Source organism: Bos grunniens, chromosome 25 (assembly GCF_055505025.1).
Source record: "Bos grunniens cultivar Pamir isolate PY7600 chromosome 25, Bosgru_T2T1.0, whole genome shotgun sequence".
NCBI classification, from domain to species: domain Eukaryota; kingdom Metazoa; phylum Chordata; class Mammalia; order Artiodactyla; family Bovidae; genus Bos; species Bos grunniens.
The window spans coordinates 13,641,265-13,660,168 of record NC_141189.1 but is presented as its reverse complement, the minus strand read 5'-3'; the positions used below and the strand labels follow the sequence as shown (position 1 = coordinate 13,660,168).

General features: G+C 42.6%; 1 protein-coding gene across 1 annotated transcript in view; it reads right to left on the bottom strand.

The window, feature by feature from the left end:
- The window catches only part of GALNT17 (polypeptide N-acetylgalactosaminyltransferase 17), a 428,470-nt gene that overhangs the window by 17,361 nt on the left and 392,205 nt on the right, over positions 1 to 18,904 (bottom strand). The window contains exons 7-8 of the mRNA XM_086376802.1: positions 10,814 to 10,999; positions 8,245 to 8,382 (exon numbers count right to left, since the gene is read on the bottom strand). Of these exons, the coding sequence (XP_086232928.1) occupies positions 8,245 to 8,382; positions 10,814 to 10,999 (324 nt within the window). The remainder of the gene's footprint in view (positions 1 to 8,244; positions 8,383 to 10,813; positions 11,000 to 18,904) is intronic.

Below are 18,904 nucleotides of genomic sequence, written 5' to 3'. Positions count from 1 at the left end.
GACATGTTAGCGAACATTATGGTGTTAATTTTGCAATACTTAAAGGTATCAAGTTAACAAGTTGTACCATTTAAAGTGAAGTTGCTCAGTCATGTCTGATTCTTTGCGACTTCATGGACTGCAGCCTACCAGGCTCCTCCGTCTATGGGATTTTCCAGGCAAGAGTACTGGAGTGAGTTGCCATTTCCCTCTCCAGGGATGTTCCCAACTCAGGGATTGAATCCGGGTCTCCTGCATTGCAGGCAGACACTTAACCATCTGAACCAGACTTCCCCGTAGCTCAAACGGTAAAGAATCTGTTTCCCTTGTGGCTTCGTGTTTCACCTGGTAAGAATACACCTGCAACGCTGGAGACCTGGGTTTGATCCCTGGGTTGGGAAGATCCCCTGGAGAAGGGACAGGCTACCCACTCCAGTATTCTGGCCTGCAGAATTCCATGGACAGAGAAGCCTGGCAGGCTATAGTTCGTGGGGTCGCACAGAGTCAGACTGGACTAAGCGACTAACATACACAGGGCCCAAGGGCTGTGAAAACACAAGTCTCCCAGTGGCTGGTTCATCTTGCACCTCCCGCCAGATTCACTCAAGATGGCAACCTGGGGTGATCTGAGGTGGTTGCGCTGCTACTGTGGAGATTATACCACTTAAACTTATACAATATTAGCTTCCCTGGTGGTTCAGACAGTAAAGAATCTGCCTGCAATGGGGAGACCCGACTTGAATCCCTGGGTGGGGAAGATCCCCTGGAGAAGGGAATGGCAACCCACTCCAGTACTCTTGCCTGGAGAATCCCATGGACAGAGGAGCCTGGTGGGCTACAGTTCATGGGGTCACAAAGAGTAAGGACACGACTGAGCGATTAACACTTTCATATGTCAATTATAGGTCAATAAAGCTGGAGAGAGAGAGAGAGAGAGAAAGAACAAGAACACCAGCTTGGGGGAAAAAAAATCAGTAGAGGAGCATTTTTTTGTAGCCTACTGGTTTCAAGCCAGAGGAAAGGCAGCTTCTGATAGCTGAATATCACCCCTTTTCTCCTGGAACCAATTCCTTGTCTTAAATACTTATGTTTGAAATACCTAGGATGGATTCTCTTTTTCTTTCTTCTTGAAGAGAAGCATTCTTTTAAACCCAAGATTCCAAAAGTCCATAAAGAGGGGTATAGAGAGAAGTGATGAATCAGACATTCCAAAGATGGTCCAAAGCAAGCAATCTTTAAAGAATGACCAAGCTAGCTTAGGAGACCACAGCTCAGCACCACAGCTTTAGTTCCTTTATATTAATAGATGCTTTAAGAAATGCCTGTTGCCAGTGCTTTCAGTGGTGCAAAGGTTAATTATATGGAAAAACCCAGACAATTTCTGAGTACAAAAGTAATTCAGAAGAGTTAGATTTTTGAAAGTGATGAAATTTTAGCAATATTTTTACCCAGGCATTTTGCTTGTATTCTTCTCTTTTATGTATACAGAAGAGCAATATGGTAGAAATGTCTAATGAAGTCTAACAAAGTTTTTAAAATAAGTAAAAATTAGAGGTGATAAAATTAATAAAAAATATTGTTTGGAGGACTGACAAAAGATATCCTATTTTTATAAATTTACACTGAATGGTAAGTTGGAAGCCTTCATGTTTAGCAATTATTTCCCTTTTTGAGAATTATTGGTTTATTCCCCCATTGAGATCTCAAGTGGTTTTATTATAGATTTGTAAGAGCTCTTTACATATTAAGAATATTAATGTTTTATGGCATATGTGTTCCATATAATGATATCACAATGCTAGTCTTTTAAATTTTTCCCTGATGTTTATGCAAACAAATCTATTGTGCAGTAACTTAATAAATGTTTCCTGAAGCTGATAAGGGTTTGGTATTGTGCTAAATTTAACAATCACAAAGACTGAAAAAACCAAAAGAGTACCTGCTCTGAAGGATGGGCTGAAGAGAGAGACAGACATAGGAAGAGCTAGTACAATAACTGAATTATGCCAGGGCAGCGAAGAGATGCCCTCACCCATCTGAGGCTTCAGAGACTAAGGGGAGGTGACTCATGAGCTAAATGTTAAAAAGGATTAAGTGAAAGAGATGCTAATGATGTTCTATTTTTCACTCAGAGGATGTCTACATGGATTTTTACTTTATATTATTATGCTGCACATGTTGGGTTTATGTATATTTTATGTGTGCTGTATTTCATATAAATAATGCTTAAAGAAAAAAAAAAAAAGATGAGCAACAGTGAACTAGGGAGTAGAGGTTTTTCCATATGAGCCAAGCACAGAATTTTGAGTAAGAGTTGGTGGCTTAATATTTCTGTATACATCGAAGTACTTGTGCATTGGGAAGGCAATATCTTACACGTGTGAGTCAGGACATAATGTATTTGCATATCTTTCTTTTTACTTTTTTTCTTTTTACTGAAGTATGTGGTTCAGTCTCTAAGTTGTGTCCAACTCTTTGCAACCCCATGAATTGCAGCACACCAGACTCCCCTGTCTTTTATTATCTCCCAGAGTTTGCTCCAACTCATGTCTCTTGAGTCAGTGATGCCATCCAACCACCTCATCCTCTGTCGCCCCCTTCTCCTCTTGCCCTCAGTGTTTCCCAGCATCAGGGTCTTTTCCAATGAGCTGGCTCTTCACATCAGGTGGCCAAAGTATTGGAGCATTAGCTTTTACTGAAATATGCGTGCAAGCTCAGTCACTTTAGTCATTTCCGATTCTTTAGGACCCCATAGACTGTAGCCCACCAGGCTCCTCTGCCCATGGAATTCTCCAGGCAAGAATACTAGGGTGGTTTGCCATTTCCTTCTCCAGGGGATCTTTCTGAACTATGGATCAAACCCAAGTCTCTTAAGTCTCCTGCATTGGCAGGCAGGTTCTTTACCAGTAGTGCCAACTGGGAAGCCTTACTGAAGTATAGTTAATTTAAAATGTCATTTTAGAGTCCATGTTTCCAATGCTGAGGGCACTGGAGCCTTCCCTGATAAGGGAACTAAGATCCCGTATGCCACGGGGCACTGCCAAAAAAGTTTTAAAAAACCTTTAAATTAGAATCTTTTTTTAAAAATAGAAGTTACCAAAATGTGACTAAGAACAGGATATACACAGTTTACAGGACTAGAAAGCTTTTTAAAAAGCCTCCAAACAAGCGAGTTAAAAACTGAGCAAAGAGACTGGAGCATCAAAATCAGAAATATTCAGAGGCCTATGGAAAAACACTCAAACAGAACTGTACATGAAGAACAAAAGGAAGAAAGTACACACGGTCAGGCAGGGTGTAGTGAAAAGAACCCACAGGAGTGTTAAATCAGAGTTGTCTAAATAATGCTAGATTTTGTTACCAGACTGAATTTGAATCAGTTTGATTTCTTCCACTTAATACTGTCGTCCATCTGAAATATATTTCAGTAAATGGTGGGCTCAGCAAGCACAGAAGGAGTAACAGAGGCCAGTGCCCTGACATGTTAACACTGATCATAGCTGGGAATTGGGATTTGAGATAAGTTTTGTTTTTATCTTTATATTTTCTATATACTGTATGTATTGAATTTATTATTTTAAAAAGATAGGAAAATTTGCAAAAACAAAAGATTTCCCTCCTCCAAAAATCAGATTATGATCTCTATGTTACCTCTAAGGCCATTCCAACCTTCAGCTCCAGAGATGTCATGTACACTCTGCTTCATTTGAAATGTGCAGTGCGCAGCCTGTGGAATGGTGCCCTAGCCTCCTAGCATTTTATCATTTTTATTGTTTCTCTTTTCGTAACTATTTTTCTTCTAATCATAAAATTATCATATAAAGATTAGTGATAATTGAGAAACGTGAGAAAATACCACATTAAAAACTGCCTGTCCCCTATGTAAAAGTTTCCCCTCCCATACTCTTGTCTTTGTTGATGTGGCTTAGTCTGTAAGTCATGTCCAACTCTTTTGTGACCCCATGGACTGCAGCCCACCAGGCTCCTCTGTTCATGGGATTTCCCAGGCAAGAATACTGGAATGGGTCGCCATTTCGTTCTCTGGAGGATCTTCCCGGGCCAGGGATTGAACCCACATCTTCTGCATTGCAGGTGGGTTCTTTACTACTAATCTAAAATACTGGCTAATCTAATTTCATAATCCTGACTTTTTTTCTCTTAAGGCGTATATTATCAATATTTTTCTTGCATCAAACTTCTGTATACATCTTCTGAAATGCTGCAAAATATTGCAAACTACAATTTAACTAACCTTCAAGTTAAATTCAAATTTTCGATCGAGGAAAAAAAAATCCCTGAGATGAACAATGTTACTTGCAAATCTTTGTCCTCATTTCAGATTATTTGCTCGGGATAAGAATGGAGAGGAAGTATGACTATCATTAAACCTTTTAATACATGTGGTTCAAATTGCTTTTTAAAAAGCTTGTTTCAATTTGCACTCTCATCAGAGGATCTGTGGTTTTCATATTATCAAGACCTGGCTGGCAAAGCACCAACAGATATTCCAAAAATGAATCTTTGTTCTTTTGGTGTAAGACAAAAAGCTGCTGCTGCAGCTGCTAAGTTGCTTCAGTCGTGTCTGACTCTGTGTGACCCCCATAGACGGCAGCCCACCAGGTTCCCCTGTCCCTGGGATTCTCCAGGCAAGAACACTGGAGTGGGTTGCCATTTCCTTGTCCAATGCATGGAAATGAAAAGTGAAAGTGAAGTTGCTCAGTCCTGTCCAACTCCTAGTGACCCCATGGACTGCAGCCTACCAGGCTCCTCTGTCCATGGGATTTTCCAGGCAAGAGCACTGGAGTGGGGTGCCATTGCCTTCTCCGAAGACAAAAAGCTACCTCAGTGTATTTTATGTTATTTTTCACTCCAGTGTATTGAAAATTTTTTTTAATTTCTTTGATTATGAAATAAATATTAAAATTTCACCCACTTGTATTTTCTCTTGTACTTTGTCTCTTTTTCTTTGGGGATGTTTTCTCATTTAAATAAAAAATTTCATTTAAAATCTATTTGCGGAGTTCATTATACATTAATGATATTATCCATTCATCTACCGTATTTATGATATACAGATTTCCACCTTGGCATATTATTTCTCCATGCAGTTGATATATAGGTTATTTAAATATTTATGAGCCCATATCAAATGTCATTTTCCTTTGCATTTTCTTCCATAGCTTTCTTTCACTCTTAGAAAGCCCTTCCCCTTTAAGAGTTCAGATTCATATCTATTTCTGGATGGTTCCATTATGGTTTCTTTTCTTTCATTTAATGCTTATAGTCCATCTGAAATATACTTTGGGATTTGCTTTAAGAATCTAAATTGTTCTCTTTTCCAAAGAGCTGGGTGATTTACCCAATTGTCTTATGAATAATCCTTTCACCGCCCACTGTTTTTCCATGTGATCTTTATGTTTGATCTTCGAGAACCAAAACCAAAAAGAAACGTGTTTTTATTTTAAGGAAGACAAGGCAGTGTGCACCTATTAATGGCTAGTAGAACGTGCCAGGTATTGTTCTAAGAAGTCTGTATATGGAGTCTTGTTTTTCATCTTCCCAACAACCCCAACCCAACAACCAGAGGAACTTTCACACCCTCATTTTACAGATGAGGGGACAGATGCTAAAAGGAGCCACTCGGGCTTGAATCCAGCAGGCTGGCTCTAGAATCTTCATGTGTCCCCAACCACTACATTTGTGGGCGTGCATGCTCAGTTGCTCAGACTTATCCATCTCTTTATGACCCCATGGACTGTAGCCAACCAGGCTCCTCTGTCCATGGGATTCTCCAGGAAAGAATACTGGAGTGGGTAGCCATTTCCTCCTCCAGGGGAGCTTCCCGACCCAGGGATCAAGCCCACGTCTCTTGCAGCTCCTGCAATGGCAGGTGAGCTCTTTACCACTGAGCCACCTGGGAAGCCCCATAAGAAGCAAGCTCCGCATCCAGATTCCAGCTCGAAAGGGACATTTTGCCTGCACTTGGATGATTTAACCTGGGGCTGACTTAATTCCTCCAAAAGGTTTCTCCCATAAAATAGAAAAATGCTCAACTGTAGAAAAAGGAAATGCTCTAAGCCCATGAGGGAAATGCTCACCAGCCCATGCAGAGCTGGTGGGCATCTTTGTTGGGTCCAGAGTGCCCGGCTCCCTGAGCTCTGACCAGAGTCCATGTCACCAACCCTCATCCAAAAACACAGGGATACAGAGCAGGTGCCCCAGGGCTTACATACATGCACGTTGTCAGCAGTGCTGCTTACAATAGTAAAAAACAAAACAAAACAAAACAAAATAGAAATGTCTATGTTTTCAAGCAAAACATAGCCATCACAAAAGGTACCATCTTATACAGCCATTGATAAGGTTGCATAAAAAGGCTTAACCACACAGGAAAATACTGTCTCATTAGTAACATTTCAAATTATGAGGCACTGTGGACAGCCTGGTTTTAGTTTAAAACATACATACTTTTTAATACCATCTTATATAGCCATTAATAATGTTGCAGAAAAGTGCTTAAGGACACAGGAAAATATTCTCTATTATTAGTAACATTTCAAATTATAAGGCATTGTGGACAGCCTGGTTTTAGTTTAAAACATATATATATATATATAAAATGTATATATATTTATACCATCTTATACAGCCATTGGAGTTTCAGCTTTAGCATCAGTCCTTCCAATGAACACCCAGGACTGATCTCCTTTAGAATGGACTGGTTGGATCTCCTTGCAGTCCAAGGGTTGGCTACCTCATGCAAAGAGCTGACTCATTGGAAAAGACTCTGATGCTGGGAGGGATTGGGGGCAGGAGGAGAAGGGGATGACAGAGGATGAGATGGCTGGATGGCATCACTGACTGGATGGACATGAGTTTGAGTGAACTCTGGGAGTTGGTGATGGACAGGGAGGCCTGGCGTGCTGCGATTCATGGGGTTGCAAAGAGTCGGACACGACTGAGTGACTGAACTGAACTGAATACAGCGATTAATAATTTTGGAGAAAAATGCTTAAGGACACAGGAAAATGTTCTCTACTATTAGTAACATTTCAAATTATAAGGCATTGTGGACAGTCTGGTTTTAGTTTAAAAATATATATATATATACATATACCAATACCAGTAGATGTGTATATAAAAAGTATTTGTATAAACCTGGCAGGCTACAGTCCATGGGGTTGCAAAGAGTTGGACACAACTGAGCACACATGCACGTACATACACACACACACACACATATATAAAAATAAATATGTTTAGGAAAAATAAATATATACACACATGCAACAAATCAGACCATACATCCAAATGTACACATTATCTTTGGGATTAGAACGCTTAAGTCTAATCCTGGCTTCATGGTTTATAAGCTATGAGACTTTAGATAATTTAATGTCTCTAAGTCTCAGTGTTCTTGATAAGATGGAAATAACACTACTACCTGATAAATGAGGATGATTGAACTCAAATGTGAAAAACACTTAGAACAGTACTGGCACATTTTAAGTGTGCGCTGCTATTGTTGCTATTTTCAAAATGCAGATTTATGGCATTTGTACTACGAGAAAGGTCAATCTGTTTTCATGTTCAGAAAAGTGACACTGTCTCAGCATAGAAAATCTCAGAACAGCATCTGTATCCTTTCTTTGGCAGCAAGGGACTCCAGTGCACAAGCAGTGGGCCCTGGACAGACAGTTCTAGTCTCTGTCTCTCTTTACACCCAACTTGCCGCTCAGCGTCTCAGTACAGGCCCCAGGGTACCTCACAATGCCCTAGCCAGAATTTATGGTCCACTCCACACCACAGGCCAAATGATGGCCCACGTCCCCATCGTGACATGTATTACACATGTCTCGCCAACAGTGGGTGGGGCTTCCCTGGTGGCTCAGTGGTAAAGAATCTGCCTGCAATGCAGGAGACAAAGAGACGAGGGTTCAATCCCTGGGCTGGGAAGATCCCCTGAAGAAGGAAATGGCAACCCACTCCAATATTTTTGCCTGGGGAATTCCATGGACAGAGGATCCTGGAGGGCTACAGTCTGGGGCGGGGGCAGGTTACAAACAGTCGGATGTGACTGAGCACACACACACAATTCACAATTCATTCAAACCAGCTGATGAGAGCCTTGCTGTGAAGGCCCCACCTTTAAAAAAACTAATCACTTAATGAATGAGTGAATGACTTTGTCATTCACCCCCAGCCAAGTGATCCACAGCCCCCTGCACAGCCATCCAAGTCGAGAACAAGTGTGGTTTTCATTACCTCCCCGTAGGCGACGGTGTTATTGTATCTTCGCATTTCTGGGTAGACGTGGTCCAGATACCACTGGAAATTCTTACACTTTAAACTTTTCCTTAAGGCTCTTCTTTCAGAGACATCGCCAATGTCAATTCCTGGATTCTGAAAGTAAGCAAAGGGTTTAGTGATTGGGAGGCTCTGGCAGAGCAGAGGACAGGCAGTGTCACCTTCAGGGAAACCATCAGAGAGAAATCCAAAGCCCATACATGATCCTTTAGCCCTGAGCTAGCCAGTACTGACCCCCCGGGCACAGTATGCAGCCCCCCAAGTCTGCCTTCCTCATCACCATGAAAGGGATCCCGCAACACATTGATACTGACAACCTGCCTTCCCAGCTCCATCTCTGCCATTTCTTTAGTGACTCTCAGACCCAATTATTACAGGAATTATTTGATTAAGACGAGAAAAGAAATGCCTATAACCACCTCCTGCCTTTCTTTTTTGTACATGGGTAATTCCCCTTCCTCCCTTTGCAGGCTCTTTGTGAAGTTCATTATATGCAGATGTGAAAATAATTTTCCATTGCAAAGCTACTGTAATGATGTTCTAATGAATAATTCACTCTGCTTTTACAGAAATGAACCTGTAATGGGCTGCTGTGTGCTGACAGGGGAAAATAAAGTAGCTGAAATATGACTCCAGAGTCAGCCACAAGACGGCTCTGACCCGGTAGAGACAGGATACCCTCCTCACTATGACGGGCAGCCAAGCAGCATTTTAGAGCAAGAGGAGAAGAGTTTAAATGATTTCATTAAGATTTCTTCTTCGGCAGCCAAACAGGGATTTTTAAAAGAAAAGTCCCTTTAAATGTCAAACTTATTCATATTCAAAGGCAAACCTGGGCAGTGATATTTTAACTCTTTATTTTAATATACTTGGCAAGATTAATGAGGATGGTCATTTGTGAAAAGCCAGGTAGGGAACACTGGCAGGAGGGACCTGAGGTGGTTTGTAATGATGGAGAAAGCATTGGGAGACCAGTCTTGAGTTCTTCTGACCCAAAGTCACATCCCCATCCTAGGTCACTGCTCTCATCTCAAACAAGAAAAATGACAACACTTGTTCCACGGATGGCACAGGGCTGTGGGCAGAGCTGAACAAAGATGCCATTTCACATCCCTGGCTGTCATGTGCTGGGTGTAGGACCTTAAGCAAGTCAATTTAACTGGCCAGAGTTGCAGCATACCCATCTGTAAAATGGACATCATAATAGGTTCACATCAAACTAGCAGTTACTGAACACAGTATTTGTTATGCTCTGTTTTAAGTCTCATTTTTATCCTCCCAGGAGCCCTATGAGATCAAGGTTAACAATCTCGACTCTGCAGATGAGGACATCAGGGCAGGGAGTTCCTCTGTCATGAGGTTGTTATGAGAGGTCAATGAGATATTGCAAACAAGAACCTTAGCGAGTGCCTGGGACAGTATAAGGGGCTCACCAACAGTTGTTATTTTATACTATAATGTGGAAAATCACTTCTAGTTTAACGGCTATAAAGTGCTATGTGGCCAGAAGGGGGTTTTCAGTGCTTTAGAACATTATTTTAATAATTGTAACAACAATGATAAAAAAATTCTTCACTTTTATCCTGTTTATCCACAGACCTAGACATATTCGACTGCACTTCTGTTGTCTGGGGTTCCAGCCTCCTGAAACACAGGGGCTGCCATTTCTCAGTGGGAACAATTCCATGGCTTGGACACCTACAGGAGCTCCAGCTGAACAGATAAACCTGACTATGGCTGAGAGTACAGGTGACCAAACTGGGCTATGGAGGACAAAAATGCTCGCCAACAGTTCACATCCTGTGCCAGGCATTGCTCCAAGTACATCACATGTCCTTAGCTTTAGTACTTAATACTCAGGTTAAGTACTTCCAATTTAGTTTTCACAATAGACCTAAAGGAAGGAGGGCTCGCTATAATCCCCATTTGATAACTGAGGAACCTAAGATATAGAGATGATAATTAGACTTGTTCAACATGTCATAATTACAAGCAGCAAGGCTGGGATTCCATACAAGCCTGTACACAACTGTACGAGACCCCTGTGGGGCTGTGGCAATGGGAATTTTCTGAGATTATATTCTGGGCAGAATACGGAAGAGAATTGAAGAGCCATGTAAACAAGGATCCAGCGTGCAGTTGGGACCTACCTCACGGGGTGGCTGGAGCTCTGTGGGAAGTGAGAGTGGACGATGGAGTCTGGTGCCAAAAACTGGGCTAGCATCTTCTAGACACAGTGCACGCTCAGGAGCAGGTCTTGACACTCAGTGTCAGGATGAATATAATGAGACTGGATTAACACACTATGATCCTTCTAATTGTAAATGGATTTAGAGATTTCCATGGTGCCAATCCCCATGTAAAGCAGGGGTTCTAATACCTGGAGGTCTGTGAGCCACCTCAAAGTGTATTTATAATCCTGCAAGGGTGAGCATCTTTTTGGGGAGGAAGCATCAGCTTAGTAAAGGGATCAGTGACCGGTCGTCAAGCACAAGGTCAGCGTTCTAGGTGATGGGGAAGGTTCTACCTCTAGCGGCAGATTCCACGCTATGTACACATGAGACTTGTAGTCGTCCATCCAGACTTCGGCAACCCGTAGAGCGTTCCTCTTGGTGTAGAAGCCGATGTTGCTGTTGTATGGTTTCTTCTTCCGCTCGATGTGGGCCACCCGTGAGCAAGGCAGGACCTCCATGCTGCCCCCACACAGCCACACCTGCGGGGGTAAGGACTTCATCAACCCAACAGAGAAATTCCCAAAGACCACTGCCGACCCCCACCCTCAACTTGAAAGCAGCAGTTCGGGAGACAGCACGAGTGAGAAATGTATTTTATTATAGAAAGCCACTGAGATTTCAGGGTTGGTTTGTTACTGTAGCAGAGCTTAACCTCACTTGACTAAAACTGGTAGAAAAAAAAAGGTTTGGAGGAATTTCTCTTATAGATACAGCAGCTCAGGATATTAAAATCTTTCTATTCCTAAGAAATACCCATACATGTGAGGTGCCCCTGGTGACATGGGTTTTCTGAATTTCCCAGTAGAGCACAATTGGTACCTGTGAAGGTTTTATTTCCAATCTGAAGTTGTGCCCTATAGAACTATAAGGGAAAAATCAAACGAAAATAACAGACCATCTTTATTCATAGAAGCACAAAGTGTACAAGGGTCTAATTCTACATTATTAACATGCTCTATTTTGGAGTCTCTTAAGAGCACAGATGCCCGGCCTTCTGGAAGCATCCACCCCAGTGCCATCATATACAGGTGGCACTTGTGGCTGGAATATTTAAATGGAAGGCTGAAATGTTAATTGCCTTTAAGAGATGCAAAAGCCCAAGGAGGTGACAACTTGCCATCTTCTTCAGGGGCACAGCAGGCTTCCAGGATCAAATGGTCCTGCTCCCAGAGGAAAATGGGATCATCTAACTTCTCTTGGTCCCACGCAGGACAAACAAAACATTTCCAATTGTCAGGAAAGGCTAATTTGCTGGGACTTCCCTGGTGGTCCAGTGGTTAGGAATCTCCCTGCCAGTGCAGGGGACACAGGTTCCGTCTCTAGTCTGGGAAGAGTCCACATGCTGAAGGGCACCTAAGCCTGTGTGCACAGCTAGTGAGCACATGCACCCCAGAGCCCACGCTGCGCAACAATAGAAACCACAGCAAGGAGAAGGCTGCGCACCGAATCTAGAGAGCTGGCCCGGCTCGCCGCCCCTGGAGAAAGCCCTCGTGCAGAAAGGAAGACCCAGTGAGGCCAAAAATAAAATAAATAATTTTTTTTATAAAAGGACTAATTTGTAAAAATGGACTTCCTGGTACTGATGAAGGAGAAGAGGAAGAAGACACAGAGAAGTTTCAGGGATCTGTGAGACTCTCCCGTATACTCTCTGTAAATGAGAGTGCCGGTGAGTGTCTGAGGTCAGCACAGACCCACTTCAAGCTCTCCTACCTTTAGTTTCCCAAACTCCCTTGTGAGGATACTGGGACCTTCTTGAGTGTTTGCACACCTCCTCTGGGCCTTTATTGATTGAATTTAGTGGCAAATGCATGCAAGTATGTGTGTGTGTGTGTGTGTGTGTGTGCTTCTGTTTCTATTACCCAACCTGTGGCTACCCCACAGAGAAATGATACAGATGGAAAACTCTCACCATAATCAAGAATCCTCACCTTGCCTGTTTCTTCAAGGAGGAGACAGGGGGCTAAGAAACTGTAGGCACTGGGCAGTCCAGACTAGTTTTATTTGTGACCCGACAACTAGACACTCCCATGAGTTGGGACAGACCCAGCTGCTGGCAGTAGAAGTCAAGTCAGGGAAGCAAAGTATGGCAAGGAAGTCTGTGGGGGTAATAAGAGCAAGAGACTTTACACGGTAAAAGAAGGTGGCTGAAGTCCCAGGAGTGGGCAATGCACAAACACACGGAAATCCAGGATACGCAACCCTGGACAGTTTCAAGATTCTGAGAATGGGAAAGACATCCCATGTTCACAAATTAGAAGACTTAGTTGGCTTAAAGCTCAACATTCAGAAAACGAAGATCACGGCATCCGGTCCCATCACTTCATGGGAAATAGATGGGGAAACAGTGGAAACAGTGTCAGACTTTATTTTTTGAAGTTCCAAAATCACTGCAGATGGTGACTGCAGCCATGAAATTAAAAGACGCTTACTCATCGGAAGGAAAGTTATGACCAACCTAGATAGCATATTCAAAAGCAGAGACATTACTTTGCCAACAAAGGTTCGTCTAATCAAGGCTATGATTTTTCCTGTGGTCATGTATGGATGTGAGAGTTGGACTGTGAAGAAGGCTGAGCGCCGAAGAATTGATGCTTTTGAACTGTGGTGTTGGAGAAGACTCTCGAGAGTCCCTTGGAGTGCAAGGAGATCCAACCAGTCTAATCTGAAGGAGATCAGCCCTGGGATTTCTTTGGAAGGAATGATGCTAAAGCTGAAACTCCAGTACTTTGGCCACCTCACGCGAAGAGCTGACTCATTGGAAAAGACTCTGATGCTGGGAGGGATTGGGGGCAGGAGGAGAAGGGGACGACAGAGGATGAGATGGCTGGATGGCATCACTGACTTGATGGACGTGAGTCTGGGTGAACTCCAGGAGTTGGTGATGGACAGGGAGGCCTGGCATGCTGCGATTCATGGGGTCACAAAGAGTCAGACACAACTGAGAGACTGAACTGAACTGAATATAGTTAAGTTAGCAGTATTTCCCAAATGGATTTAAATATTCAACACAATCTTTACTAAAAAAAAAAAAACCCAATGGCTTCTTGGCAGTAATTAACAAACTGGTTCTAAATTTCATACAGAAATACAAGGGGCCCAAAACAACCTAGAAAAGAACAAACTCAGAGGACTTCCACTTCTGATCTCAAAATTTATCACAGAGCTACCATAATCAGGACAGTGTGGCACTGCAATGAGGAAGACATATGGATCAACAGAACAGAATCCATTGAGAGTCCAGAAATAAACCCTCCCATCTGTGGTTAGCACCAAGACAATTCAGTGCGGGGGAAAAGAGTTTTACAAAAACTGTTCTGGGACAACATGCAAAACAGTGATTTTGGACCACTACCTCATAACAAAAATACAAAAATTAACTCAAAATGGGAACTTTCCTGGTGGTCCAGTGGCTGAGACTTGGCGGTCCCAATGCAGGGGACCTGGGTTTGATCCCTGGTTAGGGAACTAGATCCCACGTGCTGCAGCTAAGAGTTTGCTTGCCACCACTAAAAGATACTGTATGCTACAATTAAAATCAAATGCATGCTGCAATGGAGACAGAAGAGCCTGTGTGCTGCGACTAAGACCAGGTGCAGCCAAATGCACTGTTTGGTTGTCTGGCTTATACTCAGCAAAGGTACTTTGAGACTGATCTTTATAGTTGCATGTATCAATAGTTTGGGCTTCCCTGGTGGCTCAGATGGTGAAGAATCCACCTGCAATGCAGGAGACCTGGGTTCGATCCCTGCTTGGGAAGACACCCTGGAGAAGAGAACAGCTACCCACTCCAATATTCTGGCCTGGAGAATTCCACGGACTGTATAGTCCACGGGGTCGCAAAGAGTCGGACACGACTGAGCAACTTTCACTCCATTTCACTTCATATCAATAGTTTACTCTTTTTATTGTTGAGTCCTATTCCCTTGTATGGATATACTAGAGTGTTTTTCCATTTATTTCTTTATAGTTGTTCTGAGTTTAGTTATACTACAAAGAAAGCTGCTGTGGACATTATAAAAACAAACAAATAAGTAAATAAATACTTAGAAAATTAACTCAAAATGGATCAAAGACCTAAATGTAAGAGCCAAAACTATACAACTCTTGAAAGAAAACATAAGAGTAAATTTCTATGCCCTAGGATTAGGCAAAGATTTATCAACTGATGAATGGATAAACAAAATACAGTACATTCATACAATGGAATATTATTTAACAATAAAAACAAAGTTTAGACACATGCTACAACATGGATGAACTCTGACATTATATAAGTGAAACAGCTGGTCACAAAGGACTGTATATTATTTGATTCTGTTTATACGAAATGTCCAGTAAAAGAAAATTCATAGAGACAGAAAGTAAATCGATGGTTGCCAAGGGCTGCAGGTAGGGTCACAGGAATAGAGTGACTGCTAGTGGGTAGGGAGTTTCCTTTTAGGGTGATGAAAATGTTCTACTATTGATTACAGCGAATACTGCAAAACTTTTGAATCTACTAAAAACCAATGAGTTGAACACTTTAAATGGGTGAACTCTAATAGTATGTGAATATCTCAACAAAGCTGTAACCAAAATAGATAAATGAATGTATACACAGAGAGACGGGGAAAAGAAAATTCAAGGGATGGGTTCCAGTCTGGGGGGGTCGCAAAGAGTCAGACACGACTGAACGACTTTTACTTTCACTTTTCAGGAGGCCTGCAAAAAGCAAAGCTGAGCTTGGTGAAGATCTCAGATGGTTGACTTCTTAGCATCATGTTTTCATGTTTTATCCATGTTGCAATGAATTACTGCATTGCCTTATACAGCAGAATACTACTCCATTGTATAGATGGCCTACATTTTGTTTATACATTTATTAGTTGATGGCCACTCGGGTTGTTTCCGTTGGGCAATTAAAAATAACCCTGCCATGAATATTCATATACAGGTTTTTATATATATGGATATATGTTATCATTGCCCCTGGGTACCCACCCTAGCAGCGGCATTGCTGGGTCATAGGGTAACTCGATGTTTAACCTTTTGAGGATCTACCAGACTTCTCCAAAGTGGCTGCACCATTCTACATTCCCCCCAGCAGTGTAATGAGGTTCTTAGTTCTCCCCATCCTTGCTAACCCTTGTCACTGTCCATCTTTTTGATTAGAGCCATCCTAGTGGGTGTGAAGTAGCATCATATTATGGCTTTGATTTGCATTTCCCCAATGGCTAACGATGTTGAGCACTTTCTCTTGCACTTCTTGGCCATTTGTCTGTCTGCGGAGAAGTCTATTCAGATCCTCCATCCAATTTTTAATTGGATCGTTTGTCTTTATACGATGAGCTGAGGCCTCAGAGTGAAAATGAAGTTGGCTTCCAGGGTCTTTTCTCTCTCTTTTATCTCGCACTTCATCATCTTTTTGGATTCCAATGTGCAAGGTCTTTCAAACCATTCCTTATGGGCAGCCTCTTCCACGGACTCTGTGTAGGGCTGGCGTGGAGAGGGCAGTGAGGTGCAGAGGAATGAACCAGGCAGCGGAGGCCAACATTCTTGTTCTGCCTCCTCCAAAAACTAGCTGTGTAACATCAACCAAGTCACTTTCTCCCTCTCCCACCAGGTGCCCGAGACTGTTTATCCTAGTGTCTCAGCCAAACCTAGCAAGGGAGCTCTGTATCTCCCCGGTCACCCAGGGACAAAGCGGCACCCTACTCTGCTGTCTTGCAGGACGCTGCTTTATCGTAATGTAAGTCATGTTTGGCTTTCCTCAGCAAGAGAATAAGGAACCCCGGGACTGCAACGGGAGAATTCCAGACAGCTGACAGGTCAGCCAGCCGGAAAGGGGCGGGCTTCTCTGTGAAGCCCTCCAGTCGTTTTCAGCAAGCTTTCTTTCTAATTCATGAGGACAGATACCTGAAGTAAAAGGAGATGTCACTGACACCTTTCTCAGAAGAGGAGAAAAGAGACGTTTCTCTAGATTTTGTCATGTAGATTTGGAATATAGGAGAGAAAAGGTTTACCCCTAAAAAGGCAAGGGGAGGAGAGTCAAAGAACCGAGAATTAAATAAACTGATGTGTTTCCTGTGACCACATCCTGCAATCTAGAATACTAAATCAAAAGGTGTTCGAGGGCCACCTAGGCTCCTGTAACCCCAATACTCCATCCCGGCGGAGAAGGGGGAGCCCCCTGACACTCACCTCCAGAGTCCTTAGTTTCACAGAGTCCTTGCAAGGCCTGACCTAGTATGAGACCCTGAGAAACTGGAAGCCCAGTTCTGGGGCCCCTTTCATCCTCTCGGAGTGAAACCCTAAAGCTCTGGAGCTGGCCTCTCAATGTTTCCTCTCCACGGACAGGAATTCTTCCTGGTATCAGACTGAAGTCACTTTGGAAACCATTTAAACCTATTTACAACATTAAAAGCAGCATTGGAGGAGTGCTCAATGAAGAAATTACATCAACAACCCCATTCTGTGATCCAAGAGCCTGCAAATTTTAGCTTTTTGTCTGTTGGCAAAGATCTGTTCAAAACAATGCAAATTTCTGGCTAAGAGAACATTTACTTTGTTACTTCTGTCCTTCCAATCTTTTTCGAGATTCCCTGATAACCCACTTCCCAGATGAATAGGATCACCCCTGATTCTCGGTGCTCCCCTCTGCCAGCCTGGAGACTGTGAGCTGGTTTTTCCCAGTTTAAATGCACATTCCATCCCACTAAATTGGATGGACACATACTGGCTTGCCTTCACAAGTCCTTTTCCAAAAATCCAATTTCAAACCTCTCTTTTATTTATGATTGTTTCTCAGAAATAGGATTTACCAATATGGACCTCAAGACATATTTCAGTTTAAATACCACAGAGGTGAGAACCTCTAAAATACCTGAATTCTATTGCCTGTTGATCCAAGTCATTTCTCTTAATGCGAGATGAGGAATTAAAACGAAGCTTGGCAAATGGCATGTGATTTCACAGGAGGAAAGAAACGCAGATTGAAAGCAGCTTGATTGATGGAGCATGAAAAGAGTGTTGGGAAAGCTTTTTGTTCCTTTCTTTTGATTTTTGTTGCTGTTGCTTGTGCTTGTAAAAGAATAATATTGGGGAGGAAAATAAATAATATCAGGTTTATGCTCATCGACTTAAAATGTTTCCCAGCCTTACTATCTAGTCTGCTAGCGTGTAACTGTCAGAGAGGTCTGGGCTTCTATGTTAGAAAAACAGCTCAAAGCGGCCTCAATCAGCCCCCTCGGGGTCAGTTTGGCCCTGTCTTCCCCCATTCCTCACCTCTCTCTCTTTCCCTGTACTTAAGACTGCCCCATGCTGGCTTTCTCTGGCTCCTTCCATCTCTGACCTCTTTACAGACACGTCTCTTTGGCCTATCCCTCCTTGCAAAGAGCAGCTCTGGCCAAGTAGATATCAAGCATTTTGTCTATTTTTGCACTCTCAGCACCCAACTGGTAATTCTAGCAATTTCCCTCTCTTAGTCATTTAAGCTACATATATGTTTACTAGGACCGGAGCTTGGAGCTAAATGCTGCCAGGGATATAAAGGTAATTGAGACACGGATCCTACAACGTAGTCTTTGTTCTGTCCTCAGAGCTTACAACTGGAATTCCAGGAGAGTGTTGAGAACTGTTCTAGAACCTTGGGGTGGAATCAGCCTCAACGAGGTGGCAGGGTGGGGGCAATGATAACCTTGTGTTCATTTCTCCACGTACGCATCCATGCTCTTCTATCATCCAGTCTGCATTTTGCCTGGGATTAAAGAGGAGCTGGTAGGATGTGGATGAACCAGGCTTAACCACAGGAGGACAGTGAATTAGATTTGGTTCTTTTTCTCTTTAATCTTTATTTTTTATTGAAGTAGAGTTGTGTTTATATATATATAATAGAGTTTATATATATATATATTTTTTTAAAGACATCTACTTTTTTAAGGTCTGCTACTATCATTGGCCAAAAATTTCAATTAATTTTTAAAATGTTGGACAAGTAATTGGGTTAGGAGCCACAGATCAGGGAAGTGTGGGGTTTCTAAGACTGATGATAAGCTGTGAGTCAGGAAAGACACAGGATGGAGCGTCAGGATCCAGGGACTTGGGGGCAAAGTAAATGATCCAGTCATTAGGACAACCAACAGGAACCAGACAGGGTTGGCCTTAGGAGCCGGAATGCTGCCACCACAGCAGAGTCTAAAGACCAGAAATTCTAGACCATCCTGACAGTCAATGCTCTTGGGAGATGCTAAATGATTCAGAGCCAGGGAAAGACAAATGCAGATCCCAGTTCACTTGGGTCTGGGCACAAAAGGAAACTCAGAACCATCAGATGAGCCTCCTGAGTCAATCTGAGCCTGAGGCTGGGGGCCGGGGCCTGATGGGTTACCGCATCAGTAGATTTCACC